Raw genomic sequence first — 14,954 nt, forward strand, 5'->3', positions numbered from 1 at the left:
CATTGGGATTTGTGATTCCCAAAAGTAGCAGTAGCCTGAGTTCTGCTGGAGCTCCCAGCAGGGCAGGGAGCTGATTATGGCTCTTCTGCTTTTGTCCCCGGCAGCACTCACAGTGATTCTGTTGGCATCTGAAAGAAGCGTATACAGTTGAGTGCAGGGAGGGAGTGACGGCCAAGGGGCACAGGCAGAGATAGGGGTGAGTGGTGTGACAGACACCGCTCACATGTGTGCCTGTGTACCAGCCATGCCGAAAGCAGAAAGAGGATGCCAGATGGCCACAGGCATTTACCAATGTTGTTTTTTAAATTTTTTTCCAAAGTGCACCCCACCTGGGGAGGCAGGACATGGCGCCTGAGGAAGGTGTCTACCGTGCCGAACTTTTGCCCCAGCCCTGGGTGCTAGGATGCCATAAAATCACAATTTCTGATAGATAACAATGTAGAAACCAGACTCAACATAAATAATCTCAAACCCAATGTGTATTTGTATTGCTTAACAATAATTTGTATATCTTGTCCTCTCCATGAACACACGTGTTATGTAGAGAAGAAAGATTACTGATAACAAACTGTTTTTAAAGCAAATAACATTTCCATTAGGGGCCAACTTGATGAAGGTCATCAGAGTATAAAAGGTGTTAAGCCTTGCTATACAAGCACAATGCTCAGCTCATTTAACACTAGTAAACAATGTAAGCGGTAATGTGCTCTCATGGTCACACGCCAACCTAAAAATCCCTGCAATTAAGCCTGTTACAACAGATGTATCTCGTCTAGTGGACTACAGTGGGCACTTAGGTTACATCTGCCCAAGATTACATTTAATTTTATTATTGCATCCATATAAAAAATGTGGGTGATATCTTTATTGGTCACGCATGTAAGACAAACCTAACATAATCAGACCCTTTTTCTCGGATGAAGAAAATACAGTTGTGTGAACCCAGCCACACAAGCAGAAAAATTCCACGTCCCAAAGCTAGATCTATTTTGAAAACAGTGCTCCATTATCATCTCTGTATGATTAGGGAAGTGGTGCCACATGTGCAACTCTTCAGAACACCCATACATATGATTTGAGGGTCACTCATGCACAGCCACCATTCCATTTACATGTAACATGCCAGTGTGAGAAGAATGGTGGCAGTGCCCGAGCGTCCCTCTCTTATCTTTTGTATTGGCATTCCGAAAGATTGCCCTTGTGTGGTCATTTCTCCATTCATTCAGCTCTTATAGTGAAACACTGTTTTCAAGACAAATGCAGGGCTTGGATCTGCATTTAAAATGCATTTATGCCATATCATGTGGAGATCCATTGGATTGTGTGAGATTAGACAACCCTTTTCAAGGGGTTGACCAAGCTATCTTTATTTTAACAAATGTGTTGATCTTGTGGCACTTATTAATATATACAGTGCCTACAAGTAGTATTCAACCCCCTGCAGATTTAGCAGGTTTGATAAGATGCAAATAAGTTAGAGCCTGCAAACTTCAAACAAGAGCAGGATTTATTAACAGATGCATAAATCTTACAAACCAACAAGTTATGTTGCTCAGTTAAATTTTAATAAATTTTCAACATAAAAGTGTGGGTCAATTATTATTCAACCCTTAGGTTTAATATTTTGTGGAATAACCCTTGTTTGCAATTACAGCTAATAATCGTCTTTTATAAGACCTGATCAGGCCGGCACAGGTCTCTGGAGTTATCTTGGCCCACTCCTCCATGCAGATCTTCTCCAAGTTATCTAGGTTCTTTGGGTGTCTCATGTGGACTTTAATCTTGAGCTCCTTCCACAAGTTTTCAATTGGGTTAAGGTCAGGAGACTGACTAGGCCACTGCAACACCTTGATTTTTTCCCTCTTGAACCAGGCCTTGGTTTTCTTGGCTGTGTGCTTTGGGTCATTGTCTTGTTGGAAGATGAATTGACAAACCATCTTAAGATCCTTGATAGAGGAGCGGAGGTTCTTGGCCAAAATCTCCAGGTAGGCCGTGCTATCCATCTTCCCATGGATGCGGAGCAGATGGCCAGGCCCCTTGGCTGAGAAACAGCCTCACAGCATGATGCTGCCACCACCATGCTTGACTGCAGGGATGGTATTCTTGGGGGTGTATGCAGTGCCATCCAGTCTCCAAACGTCACGTGTGTGGTTGGCACCAAAGATCTCGATCTTGGTCTCATCAGACCAGAGAACCTTGAACCAGTATGTCTCAGAGTCCTCCAAGTGATCATGAGCAAACTGTAGATGAGCCTTGACATGACGCTTTGAAAGTAAAGGTACCTTACGGGCTCGTCTGGAACGGAGACCATTGCGGTGGAGTACGTTACTTATGGTATTGACTGAAACCAATGTCCCCACTGCCATGAGATCTTCCCGGAGCTCCTTCCTTGTTGTCCTTGGGTTAGCCTTGACTCTTCGGACAAGCCTGGCCTCGGCACGGGTGGAAACTTTCAAAGGCTGTCCAGGCCGTGGAAGGCTAACAGTAGTTCCATAAGCCTTCCACTTCCGGATGATGCTCCCAACAGTGGAGACAGGTAGGCCCAACTCCTTAGAAAGGGTTTTGTACCCCTTGCCAGCCTTGTGACCCTCCACGATCTTGTCTCTGATGGCCTTGGAATGCTCCTTTGTCTTTCCCATGTTGACCAAGTATGAGTGCTGTTCACAAGTTTGGGGAGGGTCTTAATTAGTCAGAAAAAGCTGGAAAAAGAGATAATTAATCCAAACATGTGAAGCTCATTGTTCTTTGTGCCTGAAATACTTCTTAATACTTTAGGGGAACCAAACAGAATTGGTTCGAGGGGTTGAATAATAAATGACCCTCTGAATAAACTTTTCACAATTTAAAAAAAAAAAATAAAAAAAAGAAATAACATTCTTTTTTGCTGCAGTGCATTTCACACTTCCAGGCTGATCTACAGTCCAAATGTCACAATGCCAAGTTAATTCCGAATGTGTAAACCTGCTAAATCTGCAGGGGGTTGAATACTACTTGTAGGCACTGTATGTATTACAGGTTCTTCTCAACTTGTTAATGCCGCCTTCCTCACAGACTACACAGTGCTCCAGTCCATAAAATGAAAGTTGATGGATCAGTATGTGACCAGATCAGTCCATCAGTCTTTTACAGTTGAAAAACACACCACATGGAGAAGCTGTTTTTCTATTGGAGAAGTCTGATGCAGTGGCATAACTAGAGTTTGATGGGCCCTGGTGCAAAGTTTGAACCTGGGCCCCCCCTCCACGTACACCAACACTTGAGATACGGGATAATGACACTGACACTCGGGGTAAGGGATAATGACGCTGACACTTGGCTCTTATCCACAGCACCCAGGTTTCCCATGATCTGAAATCCCTCTATCAGCACCCTGCTTTCCTATGTTCTGATATCCATCTTGTCCTCAGCACCCAGCTTCCCCATGCGCTATTACACATCTTTCCCTCAGCACCCATATTTCCCATATCAGCATGGGACAGCAGGGTACTGAGAAATGTATAGCCCCCACTAGTGTAATGACAAAATGACAAAAAAAATTTTATTGCTTTTTTTTTGTTTTTTAAAAAAAGTTCCCCCTTTCATTCAAATGAAATAAGGCAAAAATTATTTTTTGCCCCAAAAAAGGACATGCAATTTTGCATTATTGAAACGATAATAGTAATAACGAAGCAACTTTTATTATTCGTTTTTTAACAAATACAGTATAAAACAGTTAATTATAAGTACAATATGTACAAAAGAAGTGTTTAAAAATGATTTTTTCCTATGAATTTTAGATTAAAAAATTCAATTTTTTTCGATTTGGCATGTAGTTCCTCCATCAGTTTTACAGCACGTTCAGCATTTTGGTTAGATCTGGGAATGTCAATTAATGACTCCTCGACCAACCAGTGCGCCTTCAAACACTTAATTGCCTTCTTGCACTTTGTCTTGGTGAGTGAGGTTAACAGTTCATCGTTGTAGTGTTGCGACTGGAACCAGGTATTTGCCCATTCATAGCAGATGAAGTCGCATGCTATACCGAGGACGCGGCACCACTATGGTATCAGAAAAAATGCTATAACAGCATATACAGCTCGCGAGTTCCATCTTGCCATGTGCAGGTTTGGGAGTTTCTTCCAACTGATTCGAGGCCAACGTGATGTTGTTTTGTAATGACGATATGCCTGACATAGTTCATATAAGAACTTGAAATCATCTCGCCATCCAGGATTCTCGCCTGTGTTGACATCATCTGTTGCAACTTGGTGGTAATCAATCTGAAGTGAGTCATAGTTTTCTGTTCATTTGTCAATGAAGAAATAATTGAGTTCTGGTTTCTTCGTTGACTCTGGAATAAGGAAATTCATGACGTGCTTCAGTAGGAGGACGAGTACATGGTGTTGACAGCCAATGTATTGTGGCTTCTGAAAGCCCTTTCTCAAGGCATCATCCTGGATCAGCGTTAAAATCCCGTTCAAACGACCAGTATTTACTACTGCCGTGTCGCAGATTATCATGCGAATATTTTCCCAAGCGTCGTATTCATCAATTAGCTGATGTAGTTCCTTGTGAATAGCCGTGACAGAACAATTCTCACATTTCAGAATACCGAGTTTGATTTCGGTTGGGGTATTTTTCAGCAGAACTACTTGATACTCTTCCCCTTGGATTCTTTTACCATCGAAGTGGAGACAATAGGGATCTTTGCTTTGAAGTTTTACAAATATTTTGTTTTTCATTTTCTGTCCTTCTGAGATTATTCGTCAGATGGACCAATATGGTCCAAGGCTCCTCCATCAACTGTTCTTTTGTGGAAAGGATTCACTAACAAGTACAGGAGGAAAATCTGTAATTATGATACATTATTAAATGCCACATTGGTTAGGGGCTCCTTCCTTCCCAAAAGTAAAAGCAAACTGGGATACCACCAGTTCATAAATACTTACATCCATTTTAAACTGAAGAAGAAAATTCTCTTGAAGTGCCAGTATCCTGAAAAAAAAATATGTACAGTATTTTAAGTATTGAAGATAACATGTGTTTCTCTGTTGCAGAGCTGGACATTAGTTACTTTTGTATGGGTTCTTTGGCCGTACACTATAAAAACAATCTGACCTACTAGGGTGCAGTATTAATACACAATGAGGCACGTTAATCAATGATTTCTAATTCTTAGAAAGTAGAAACTTAGACGAGACAGATTAAAATATGACTTATCATAGTGTCTTATGCTGTCTGATTAATCTGGCGTATACTAATACTGTCTAGTCTAAGTTTATACCTAGCAGTTGGCTTACTTTGTGTGTGATATTTGCATAAAGAAAAAGATGGCCCATGGTGATGCACGTTGGGCCTTTTTCTAGTAAACCAAACCAGCGAAAATAGTGTCTAAGACAATAGATATGGTGCAAGTCATGAAAAACTATTTTTTAGCGTAAATGACATCTTTATTCAGGCTCATTTAACTTAATATATCTCCCCAATATTTTTAATTTCGAAAAAACAATGAAACATCTTCATGTTAAAGCATTTAATACTATACTCAATTTTACATTAAAATTAGTAGAAATCCTAAATTGAGAAGATTTTATTGTGAACTGATTGTAACTTGTTACATGGGCATTCCTAATTTAGTACGGTATATAGTGTAATTCAAGGTGTAATATATTTCTAAAATATTACATGGAGAGAAGTAAGGAGAAAATTGGGACAGCAATGAAGAATCTCTCTATACATCTAATCCTATGGGGTGAACACTTGACCCAAGAGCTCTGCATTGTCTACACAGAGTCAAGAATTACCTCAGCCCTAAATTTAACTTAGATTTTCTTTAATTTTGTTGCATTTATTTTTTCATATTTTCTTTGTTATCTTGAAAATTATCCTAAAACATTGACTATTTGCAAACCATCCACTGAGCCTGATAAGTGGCTGCCTCTTAGGGGTACTTCTCACATAGCGAGATCACTGCTGAGTTACAGGTTTTGTGACGTATCAGTGACCTCATCAGCGATCTCGCTGTGTGTGACACGAAGCAGCGACCTGGCCCCTGCTGTGAAATCGCTGATCGTTACACACGGTTCTGGTTCATTTTTTGGTCATCGGGCTCCGGCAGGGCAGCACGCATCGCTGTGTTTGACACCTTACCCAACTACCTAGTGCACGACTCACGTAGGCGTCCATCTTTGTTGTTTTCTGCGCCCTCTCTGTTCTGATTGGTGATCGCTACTGCGTTCGGATTGGCTGCTTCCATCTTCTGTTCTGGCTTGTAGATCGCAGTACATTTCAGAGGGCTGAATTCAATTGTCCTGGACCGCGTGTAGCAGCAGATCGTAATACAGTCCATTCTGCATCGAGACTGTAGGATGGACAAGGATGGAAGCACTATTATGTTGCCTTCTCTAAAGGCAAGACCGCCCAGTCACAACGCAGTTACGACCACCAATCGGAGCAGAGGGGGCGCGGAAAAGGCAATGTAGATGCACGCCTATGTTACTAATCAAGATTTGAATCGTGCTATGTGACAGGGTCCCAGTGACCGCCATATCGTTGCTGCGTCATTGGGAAGATCTGACTGTTTGACAGCTCACTAGCGACCCTGTAGTGATGTACCAGCAATCCTGACCAGGTCATATCGTGGTCGGAATCGCTGATACGTCGTTTAGTGTGATGGTACCCTTACTGTATTGTGGAGACTATCTGTCCAAAGCATTCTCTTGATTATCACATGTAGGATTACAATAAAAGATAATACCTTTTATTATAAACCTGAAGAAAGATAAAACAGGTGATAATTAGTGATGAGAATACTAACTATTCGTGTTCGAATTATTCGTAACAAATCCCAAAGTACAATTCTGATATTTGTCATGAATAGCGGACCTTAATGCGGACAATGGGGAAACTGAGCGGAAATCTTCATGAAAAATACTCGGGTTCCCCATTGACTTGCATTAGGTTTGTTTTTTGTGACTAATACCAGACTCGTACTTTCGGATTTGTTACGAATAATCTGAACACGAATAGTTAATATTCGCCCATCCTCCCCCCTCTCTGCACAATTAATTCTGCACAGTTCACACAGCACGTATATAAAATCTTCCCATAGAAGTTAATGAGTCTTCTTCCGATACCAGTCTACTCTGATAGCTGAGGGATCGCTAACAGTAGGGTATAGCCAGCGTATAACTCAAACTAGTGATATCTGATATTTTATTGAATACCACTCACTCCAATGTTATATTATGGGGCAGTGACGATTAGTGTTTTTTTTTTATACCAAGTTGGTAGGAGAAAAAAAAAATTCTGCATTCTGTGATTGGCAGCATATATTGGATAGCGCACACCCATTCGAGTCTATGGGTGCGTGCAAAACATCAGATTGCTATCAGATGTTTTTATATGTGATTTTAATTAGGGAACAATATAGGTAGTAAAAAATATTTATGAGAACGAGAACATTTATGAGTACAGATATATTTTATTAGTTGGGCAGAGAACCATTTCAGTGTTACAAAATGGAAAATAACTGTTCTGTTAGGCAATATAGAAAACATGACATATGTCAAATTCCACTTGGCTTTATCTGATATGTAAATAGAGTATATACAACTTGATGAAATAATTACCGAGACTGTAAAATCTTTACAAACACATCCTTGTAAATGGAAAAGCAAGGTTGTCATAGAGGAAATCCAATTGAATGTTTTAATACTATCGTTATAAACAATCTCTTATATAAAGAAAGCTTTTACATCATGTTCCATCTTTTATCACAAGTCTAATAAGACTTCTTCACATGAGCTCTGAGTGACGTCTCTGTCTTAATACTGTAAATGGGATGACACAATGGTGTAAGACACTTACTTTGCTAAGTCATTCAGGTCCAAACGGCCATCTTTATTCTTGTCGAATAGTTTCATCTAAAGCAAGTAAACATTGTGAGTCATTGCATCTTCAGCTAATAAGAAAAATAAAAGGATATGCACAAGCCCAATGTCTGTAAAATTTAAAACATTTCATGGTAATTTATTAGTTATATCCCATACTAATATCTATAAAAATGTGTATTTCTACTAATGGCAGTGGATGTGAAAGGTTGGAAGAAAATGAATGGCTATTATGGGTGCTACACAGACATGCTTTTAGTGGATGGCCTTACATATTAGACATCAATAAATATGCAAGGAGTTAAAATGGGTTTAGCATTCTGCTTTTATAAAAGTACTATGCTGTCTCAAAAAGTAAATGAAGTCACTCTCTGTGCCATGTCCAGGGGCTATCAATCTAAACTAAAACGATTAGTACGATTAAAGGCTAATCCCAACAATAAAAATTATTACCTACCCATAGGATAGGTGAAAGCTTTCTGATTGGTGGCGGTCTGACCTCTTAGCCCCTCACAAATTACAAGGCCGAGACAGAGGTGAACATTCACAATGTTGGAAATACATATTAAGCTTCCGGCTTTTTGTGAAGACGTTAGCAATGATAGTTCTATAGTAGCCTTCCTATAAATATCCATATCCAAAATTCTGCGTAATAGTCTTTTTATTGATGGTGACTAAATGCAGCCAGATTTCAACACATAACACTATGTCAATACCAAAGATATGAATTTCTGCATAGGAAAAACAGAGCTCTAACTGGCATAAAAAATTAGAGATGAGTGGAAGGTTTGAAATTCAAATTTGTCGGCTTCAATGAATTTTCCCAATATATATTCAATTTCTGGCGTCTAAAGGCCGCTTTATACGCAGCGACATCGCTAACGAGATGTCGTCGTTCCTGAGGCAGTACACATCGCTACGTGTGACACCCCAGGAACGACGAACAACAGCTTACCTGCGTCCTCCGGCAACGAGGTGGGCGTGTCTTTCCTTCGGCTGCTCTCCGCCCCTCCGCTTCTATTGGCCGCCTGCTGTGTGACGTCGTTGTGACGTCGCACAAACCGCCCCCTTAGAAAGGAGGCGGTTCGCCGGCCACAGCGACGTCGCAGGGAAGGTAAGTATGTGTGACGGGGCCTAACGATATTGTGCATCACGGGCAGCGATTTGCCCATGACGCAAAAACGACGGGGGCGGGTGCGCTCGCTAGCGATATCGCTAGGGGATCGCAGCGTGTAAAGTGGCTTTAAGTTTGAGCTCAATATTTAAAAAGAGAAAGAGGACATTTTCAATATGACATGTATACCCATGGAATCTGGAGATGGAAATTGATTCAGCCGTACAAACTGAAAATCCTGTGCCTGACTGTGCTCCACCAGGAAAACTGACCTTGCTCAGCACCAGTATAATCTGCCAGATGTCACCACTACAATGCATTATAGGGATGCTAATGGGGCCATACAGAATGACATTAGCCAACTCAACTTTGCTTCTGCAGTGTGGGAAATAGTGCAATTTTTTGGGAGGCGAATCATGAATTGAATCTCAAAGTGTCCGAAATCATGTGGAACCGTGAAGTTGAGGAAAATCAACTTTAACTAAATTCTCATATAAAAATATATTAGGAAATACATGAATTAAAAATAATATGGTATGAAATGGTGGACATTCACTTTCTGTTAAAAGTGTTGTCAAAGAGTATCTTGTCTTCATTTTTCAGGTTATTCTTGCAAAGACCAAATTTGTGATTCCACCACTAGTTTAATACAACAGACCTGCTCTTCATAGCTGTTTTCTAAACCAGGTACTAAGGCACAAAGCCGGCAGACAGCCGCGAGTCACATCATGGACCTGCGAGCTACATCATGGGCATACGATGCGGGGCACAGGTTAGGAAGCACTGATCTTATAGAAGGAAGCCCTTAAAATACAAGTCAAAATGGATTCTCTAAATATAGATAGGCAACACTAATAATAATAATATCACCACTTACCATTGTATCAGTGTATTCATCCAGTTTATCACCAGTGATGTGTTTTTTATGTTGTGAGAAGAGATCTTGCAGGAAATTCTGGTATAAGAAGGAATAAATATAATAAATGTGGCAAATTGAAATCTTCAGAACATTTGTTATTCTCACCAATATGACTATACTATAGCAACCACAAGTGTTACTTGGTCTAAGTAGACTACAGCCATCTAATAATACATGAAATCTTTATATATACAGTATTACGGTATTTATGTTTTTAATTTTAATTCCCTTTCAGAATGCAGCCACCCTAGCAATCGATCACTGTGCTGAAATATTTGATAAACAGCTGATATCTCCCGGGGAAAATGTAAGGGATCACAAATGTCCAAAATATAATGGATGACAATGAAATATGCGTCCTTTGAACGATCCGCTGAATGAAGATGTAGAAGACTCTGTATGATATTAATTCTGTGCTCAGGCTAATAGAGGGGTACCTATGAGCAAAGACCTCCCCCTTATGATATTCATTTGCCCTATTCAGCATTATAGATAGTGTTGCTGTATTGTGACATTAACCCCACTTGTCTTACTACACTGTACATATCTGGAGTGTACCCCCCAGGAACGAAAAAAGAAAAAAATCATGATTACATTGGGGAATAAAATTGAATGGCTGCTAAAAGAGAATTAAAAGAAAAACACTGCATCCAGTAATTAAATATTAATATACTATCCGTTTAACTATTGTTCCTGCAAACCTTGATGTGCTACACCAGTGTTACATGTAAGCTAATAAATAAGTGTTCGTATAATACATGTTATACAAAAAAAGCATTTATTTATGGACATTGTATTGTTGATCGAGGTGCATTCAATTTATGGAGTGATTCACCTGGGGTAAGGACAACATATTATTTTATGTGGCGCTGTCTCTGGCAGTGAGATGATTTTATTATAACATGTTAATTTCAATAAATAATATGTGTCGGAATCAATCAGATACAGGTAATGTTTTCTTCACAGCCTTTATGACTGAGATGATGTGTATAGATAAGCGAGAATGCTTATTAGGTATGTGCCAGTCGGGTACCCAGTCAACACTGGCATTATTCTACGGCCAGACTGTGCAATGTAAAATATCATTTCTTTTCATTTGCTAAAGCTCTGTACAAAACATCCCCTAAGTGGACAGTAATGTTTCCGTTGGGCAATGTGCTTACTTTCCTAATGGATGTCTTTTTCCGTTGTAATCACTAAACATTTATATTTCTCATATTAATAATATGAGACCAATATTAGATTAGAAATGTATCTAATGGGGATTTTGTTACGGAAATTAATTAGCATTGTGTCTGGAAACGCTATTTTATTTATTGTTTGCTTATTTTTGTACTAAGCTGATGTTAGGTCTTAGAGCGGCTTTGCACACTACGACATCACAGGTGCGATGTCGGTGGGGTCAAATCGAAAGTGACGCACTTCCGGCGTCACTTGCGATGTTGTAGTGTGTAAAACTTCTTTGATACGATGTATGAGCGCAAAATCGTCGTTATCGTATCATTGGTGTATTCTCCGACATTTCCATAATGCCGGTGCAGCGACAGGTACGATGTTGTTTCTCGTTCCTGCGGCAGCACACATCTCTATGTGTAAAGCCGCAGGAGCAAGGAACATCTCCTTACCTGCGTCACCGCAGCTCAGGCCGGCAATGCGGAAGGATGGAGGTGGGCGGGATGTTTACATCCTGCTCATCTCCGCCCCTCCGTTGCTATTGGCCGCCTGCTGTGTGACATCACTGTGACACCGCATGGCCCGCCCCTTAGGAAGGAGGCGGTTCTCCGGCTAGAGCGACGTCGCAGGACAGGTGAGTGCATGTGAAGCTGCCATAGCGATAATATTCGCTACGGCAGCTATCACAAGATATCGCTGCTGCGACGGGGGCGGGGACTATCGCGCTCGGCATCGCAGCATCGGCATGCGATGTCGTAATGTGCAAAGCCCGCCTTAAAGTAAATAAAGGACTTTTCTTTTTCTTTATTTCTTTTTAGTTTATTCACTATAATACGTGTTTCTTAGCCTGATGCGGCAGTAACATTATTCAGTCCTGACTTCTTGTCATCCCTACATCCGTGATTGGAAGTGTTAGCCATTCTGTACTCACAGTGGTGATGGCAAATTATGATTATCCAACTACTGCTTCCCTCTAGTGTTATCATTATCAGCACTAAATAAATGGAGCAATCTGACACAGTTTATGACATCATCCATTGAAATCTGGCACAGTTCATGACATCATCCATTAGAGTCTACCCACCAACTCCAGTTCATAGCCACGTGCTATGAGAAGAGACAAGAGAGAGCAAAAGAAAGGTGGATATTTTTTCTTACATTGATATAAGTTGACTTTAATTTGTTTGTGCCACACAGACGTTGTTATTCTGCTCTTCTTGTCTCCTGATTCAGACAATGTTTTAGATTGAGATACATTTAAAAAAGCTTTGGTGAACTGCTTTGATTTTCAAGGAGATGACCGACCAAAAACTGGCATTAAGGTCCAGTCACACTAAGCAACTTACCAGCGATCCTAACAACGATAGGGATCGCTGGTAAGTTGCTAGGAGGTTGCTGGTGAGATGTCACACTGCAACGCTCCAGCGATCCCACCAGCAACCTGACCTGGCAGGGATCGCTGGAGCGTGGCTACACAAGTTGCTGGTAAGCTCACCAGCAACCAGTGACAAGCCCCCAGCGCCGCGTGGAAGATGCTGCGCTTGGTAACTAAGGTAAATATCGGGTAACCAACCCGATATTTACCTTGGTTACCACCGCACGGAGCTACACGTGCAGAGAGCAGGGAGCAGCGCACACTGAGCGCTGGCTCCCTGCTCTCCTAGTTACAGCACACATGGGGTTAATTTCCCGATGTGTGCTGTAGCTACATGTGCAGAGAGCAGGGAGCAGCGCACAATGCTTAGCGCTGGCTCCCTGCTCTCCTAGCTACAGCACACATCGGGGTTAATTAACCCGATGTGTCCTGCAGCTACATGTGCAGAGAGCAGGGAAATGCGCACACTGCTTAGCGCTGGCTCCCTGCTCTCCTAGTTACAGCACACATCGGGTTAATTTCCCGATGTGTGCTGTAGCTACATGTGCAGAGAGCAGGGAGCAGCGCACACTGAGCGCTGGCTCCCTGCTCTCCTAGTTACAGCACACATGGGGTTAATTTCCCGATGTGTGCTGCAGCTACATGTGCACAGAGCAGGGAGCAGCGCACAATGCTTAGCGCTGGCTCCTTGCTCTCCTAGTTACAGCACACATGGGGTTAATTAACCCGATGTGTGCTGCAGCTAAATGTGCACACAGCAGGAGTCGGCACTGACAGTGAGAGCGGCGGAGGCTGGTATCAAAGGTAAATATCGGGTAACCAAGGACAGGGCTTCTTGGTTACCCGATGTTTACATTGGTTACCAGCCTCCGCAGAAGCCGGCTCCTGCTGCCTGCACATTTAGTTGTTGCTGTCTCGCTGTCACACACAGCGATCTGTGCTTCACAGCGGGACAGTAACAACTAAAAAATGGCCCAGGACATTCAGCAACAACCAACGACCTCACAGCAGGGGCCAGGTTGTTGCTGGATGTCACACACAGCAACATCGCTAGCAACGTCACAAAAGTTGTTCGTTAGCAGCGATGTTGCTAGCGATGTTGCTTAGTGTGACGGGGCCTTTAGTCTGCCTCCCTGAACTGAAGCATCACTGCGTATCATCAAACAAGATTCCTGTATCTAATGCTAATATTATATAATGACCATGTATCCTAGAAGCGTCAGAATGATACAGAATTAATTTTAACCCCACACTGATGGACCTTAAAGTGGTTTTCCAAAGAAAACAAGTTGTCACCTACCCATAGGATAGATGATGACTTATTGATGACTAGGGCCCCCACCAATCAGATAAACTAGGAACTTTTATCCCCAACAAGAAACTTTTATCTCAGTTAGAAAGGAGCTTAAGTGCACAAGCCCAACCACCACTCCACTTGTTCTCTTTAGGGCTGCTGCAAAAAGCCAAACGCAGCATTCAGTAGCCTCATTGGAATGAGTAGAGCCGCAGTCAGGTATGTACACTATCGTTCCATTCTATAGAGAGAAAAAATTCCTTGCTCTGATGATCAGTAAGTTAATACCTATCCTGTAGAGAGAAGCTACAAATTTTACACTGGAGAACCCCTTTAATAACCCACCAATTGTTTTGTTTTTTGCCTCCTGACTTTTCAGCAGTTATAACGTGTTTATTTTTTCATTTGCAGACTGCGGGGCAGCAATCGTGGACGAGGGAATCCCTCCAGATGCCCCGACATGCTACATGAAAGAGCTAATCCTGGCTGGGTGTGTGGACTTGTTTGGTGTGGGCTGTGAACCTGTCCAGTTCACATGTTGCCACTGACGTCAGCTGGCCAGGACCAGATGACAATTTGTTCATTTTAAACAGTACTTTGCTCAGCTGATCATCGTCTACAACAACTTTACACACCAGATAGCAGGCACGTGTCTTCCAGTGCGTTTCAATTGTACAAGGCATATTCAGACTCATTCTCAGTCCCCCTGCATTGTTTCTGATTTTACTGGTCATGTGAGTCCCAGCACAGATGATCCTAATGCTGCAGACCAGTTCGTGACAGTTACCTTCTCTTCCAGTGGCTTCACATCCAGCTATCTCATAGAGGAGGGGGTCAGGGATTCTGTGCCTATGGCCTGAGTAGTGCCTTGTGCTCCCAGACACTTCCGTATCCATGTCTCTTCTCCTCTTGGAGAAGTGGGTAACGAGTAGCTAGTATTTCCAGAGTAGAGTCATGTACTGTCCTACATTTTGAGAGAATCCTCCCAGGAAAGTCAACTGTGCTCAGGTCACAGTTTTTTTAGACCTGTTACTTTTCAGGTGAAGGCTTGAGACCTAGTCATTAAAGTCCCGTTCTCTGGACCCATCTATCTGGGTCACTTTGTAGGCCAGTCTCTAAGTTCAGCATGTTCTATGGTTCTGTGTCTTGGTCAGTACTTAAAGATCATTCTATTTCGACTACAGCCTCCTTTCCTTTTCTGCCACAAG

The 14,954-nt window shown here is 41.8% G+C and overlaps 1 protein-coding gene across 1 annotated transcript in view; it reads right to left on the bottom strand.

The window, feature by feature from the left end:
• Nucleotides 1-14,954, bottom strand: part of SCGN (secretagogin, EF-hand calcium binding protein) — a 130,106-nt gene that overhangs the window by 17,048 nt on the left and 98,104 nt on the right. The window contains exons 6-8 of the mRNA XM_075316429.1: nucleotides 9,863-9,940; nucleotides 7,849-7,904; nucleotides 4,929-4,974 (exon numbers count right to left, since the gene is read on the bottom strand). Coding sequence (XP_075172544.1) covers nucleotides 4,929-4,974; nucleotides 7,849-7,904; nucleotides 9,863-9,940 — 180 coding nt within the window. The remainder of the gene's footprint in view (nucleotides 1-4,928; nucleotides 4,975-7,848; nucleotides 7,905-9,862; nucleotides 9,941-14,954) is intronic.

The sequence above is a fragment of the Anomaloglossus baeobatrachus genome, chromosome 6, assembly GCF_048569485.1.
Source record: "Anomaloglossus baeobatrachus isolate aAnoBae1 chromosome 6, aAnoBae1.hap1, whole genome shotgun sequence".
NCBI lineage: Eukaryota > Metazoa > Chordata > Amphibia > Anura > Aromobatidae > Anomaloglossus > Anomaloglossus baeobatrachus.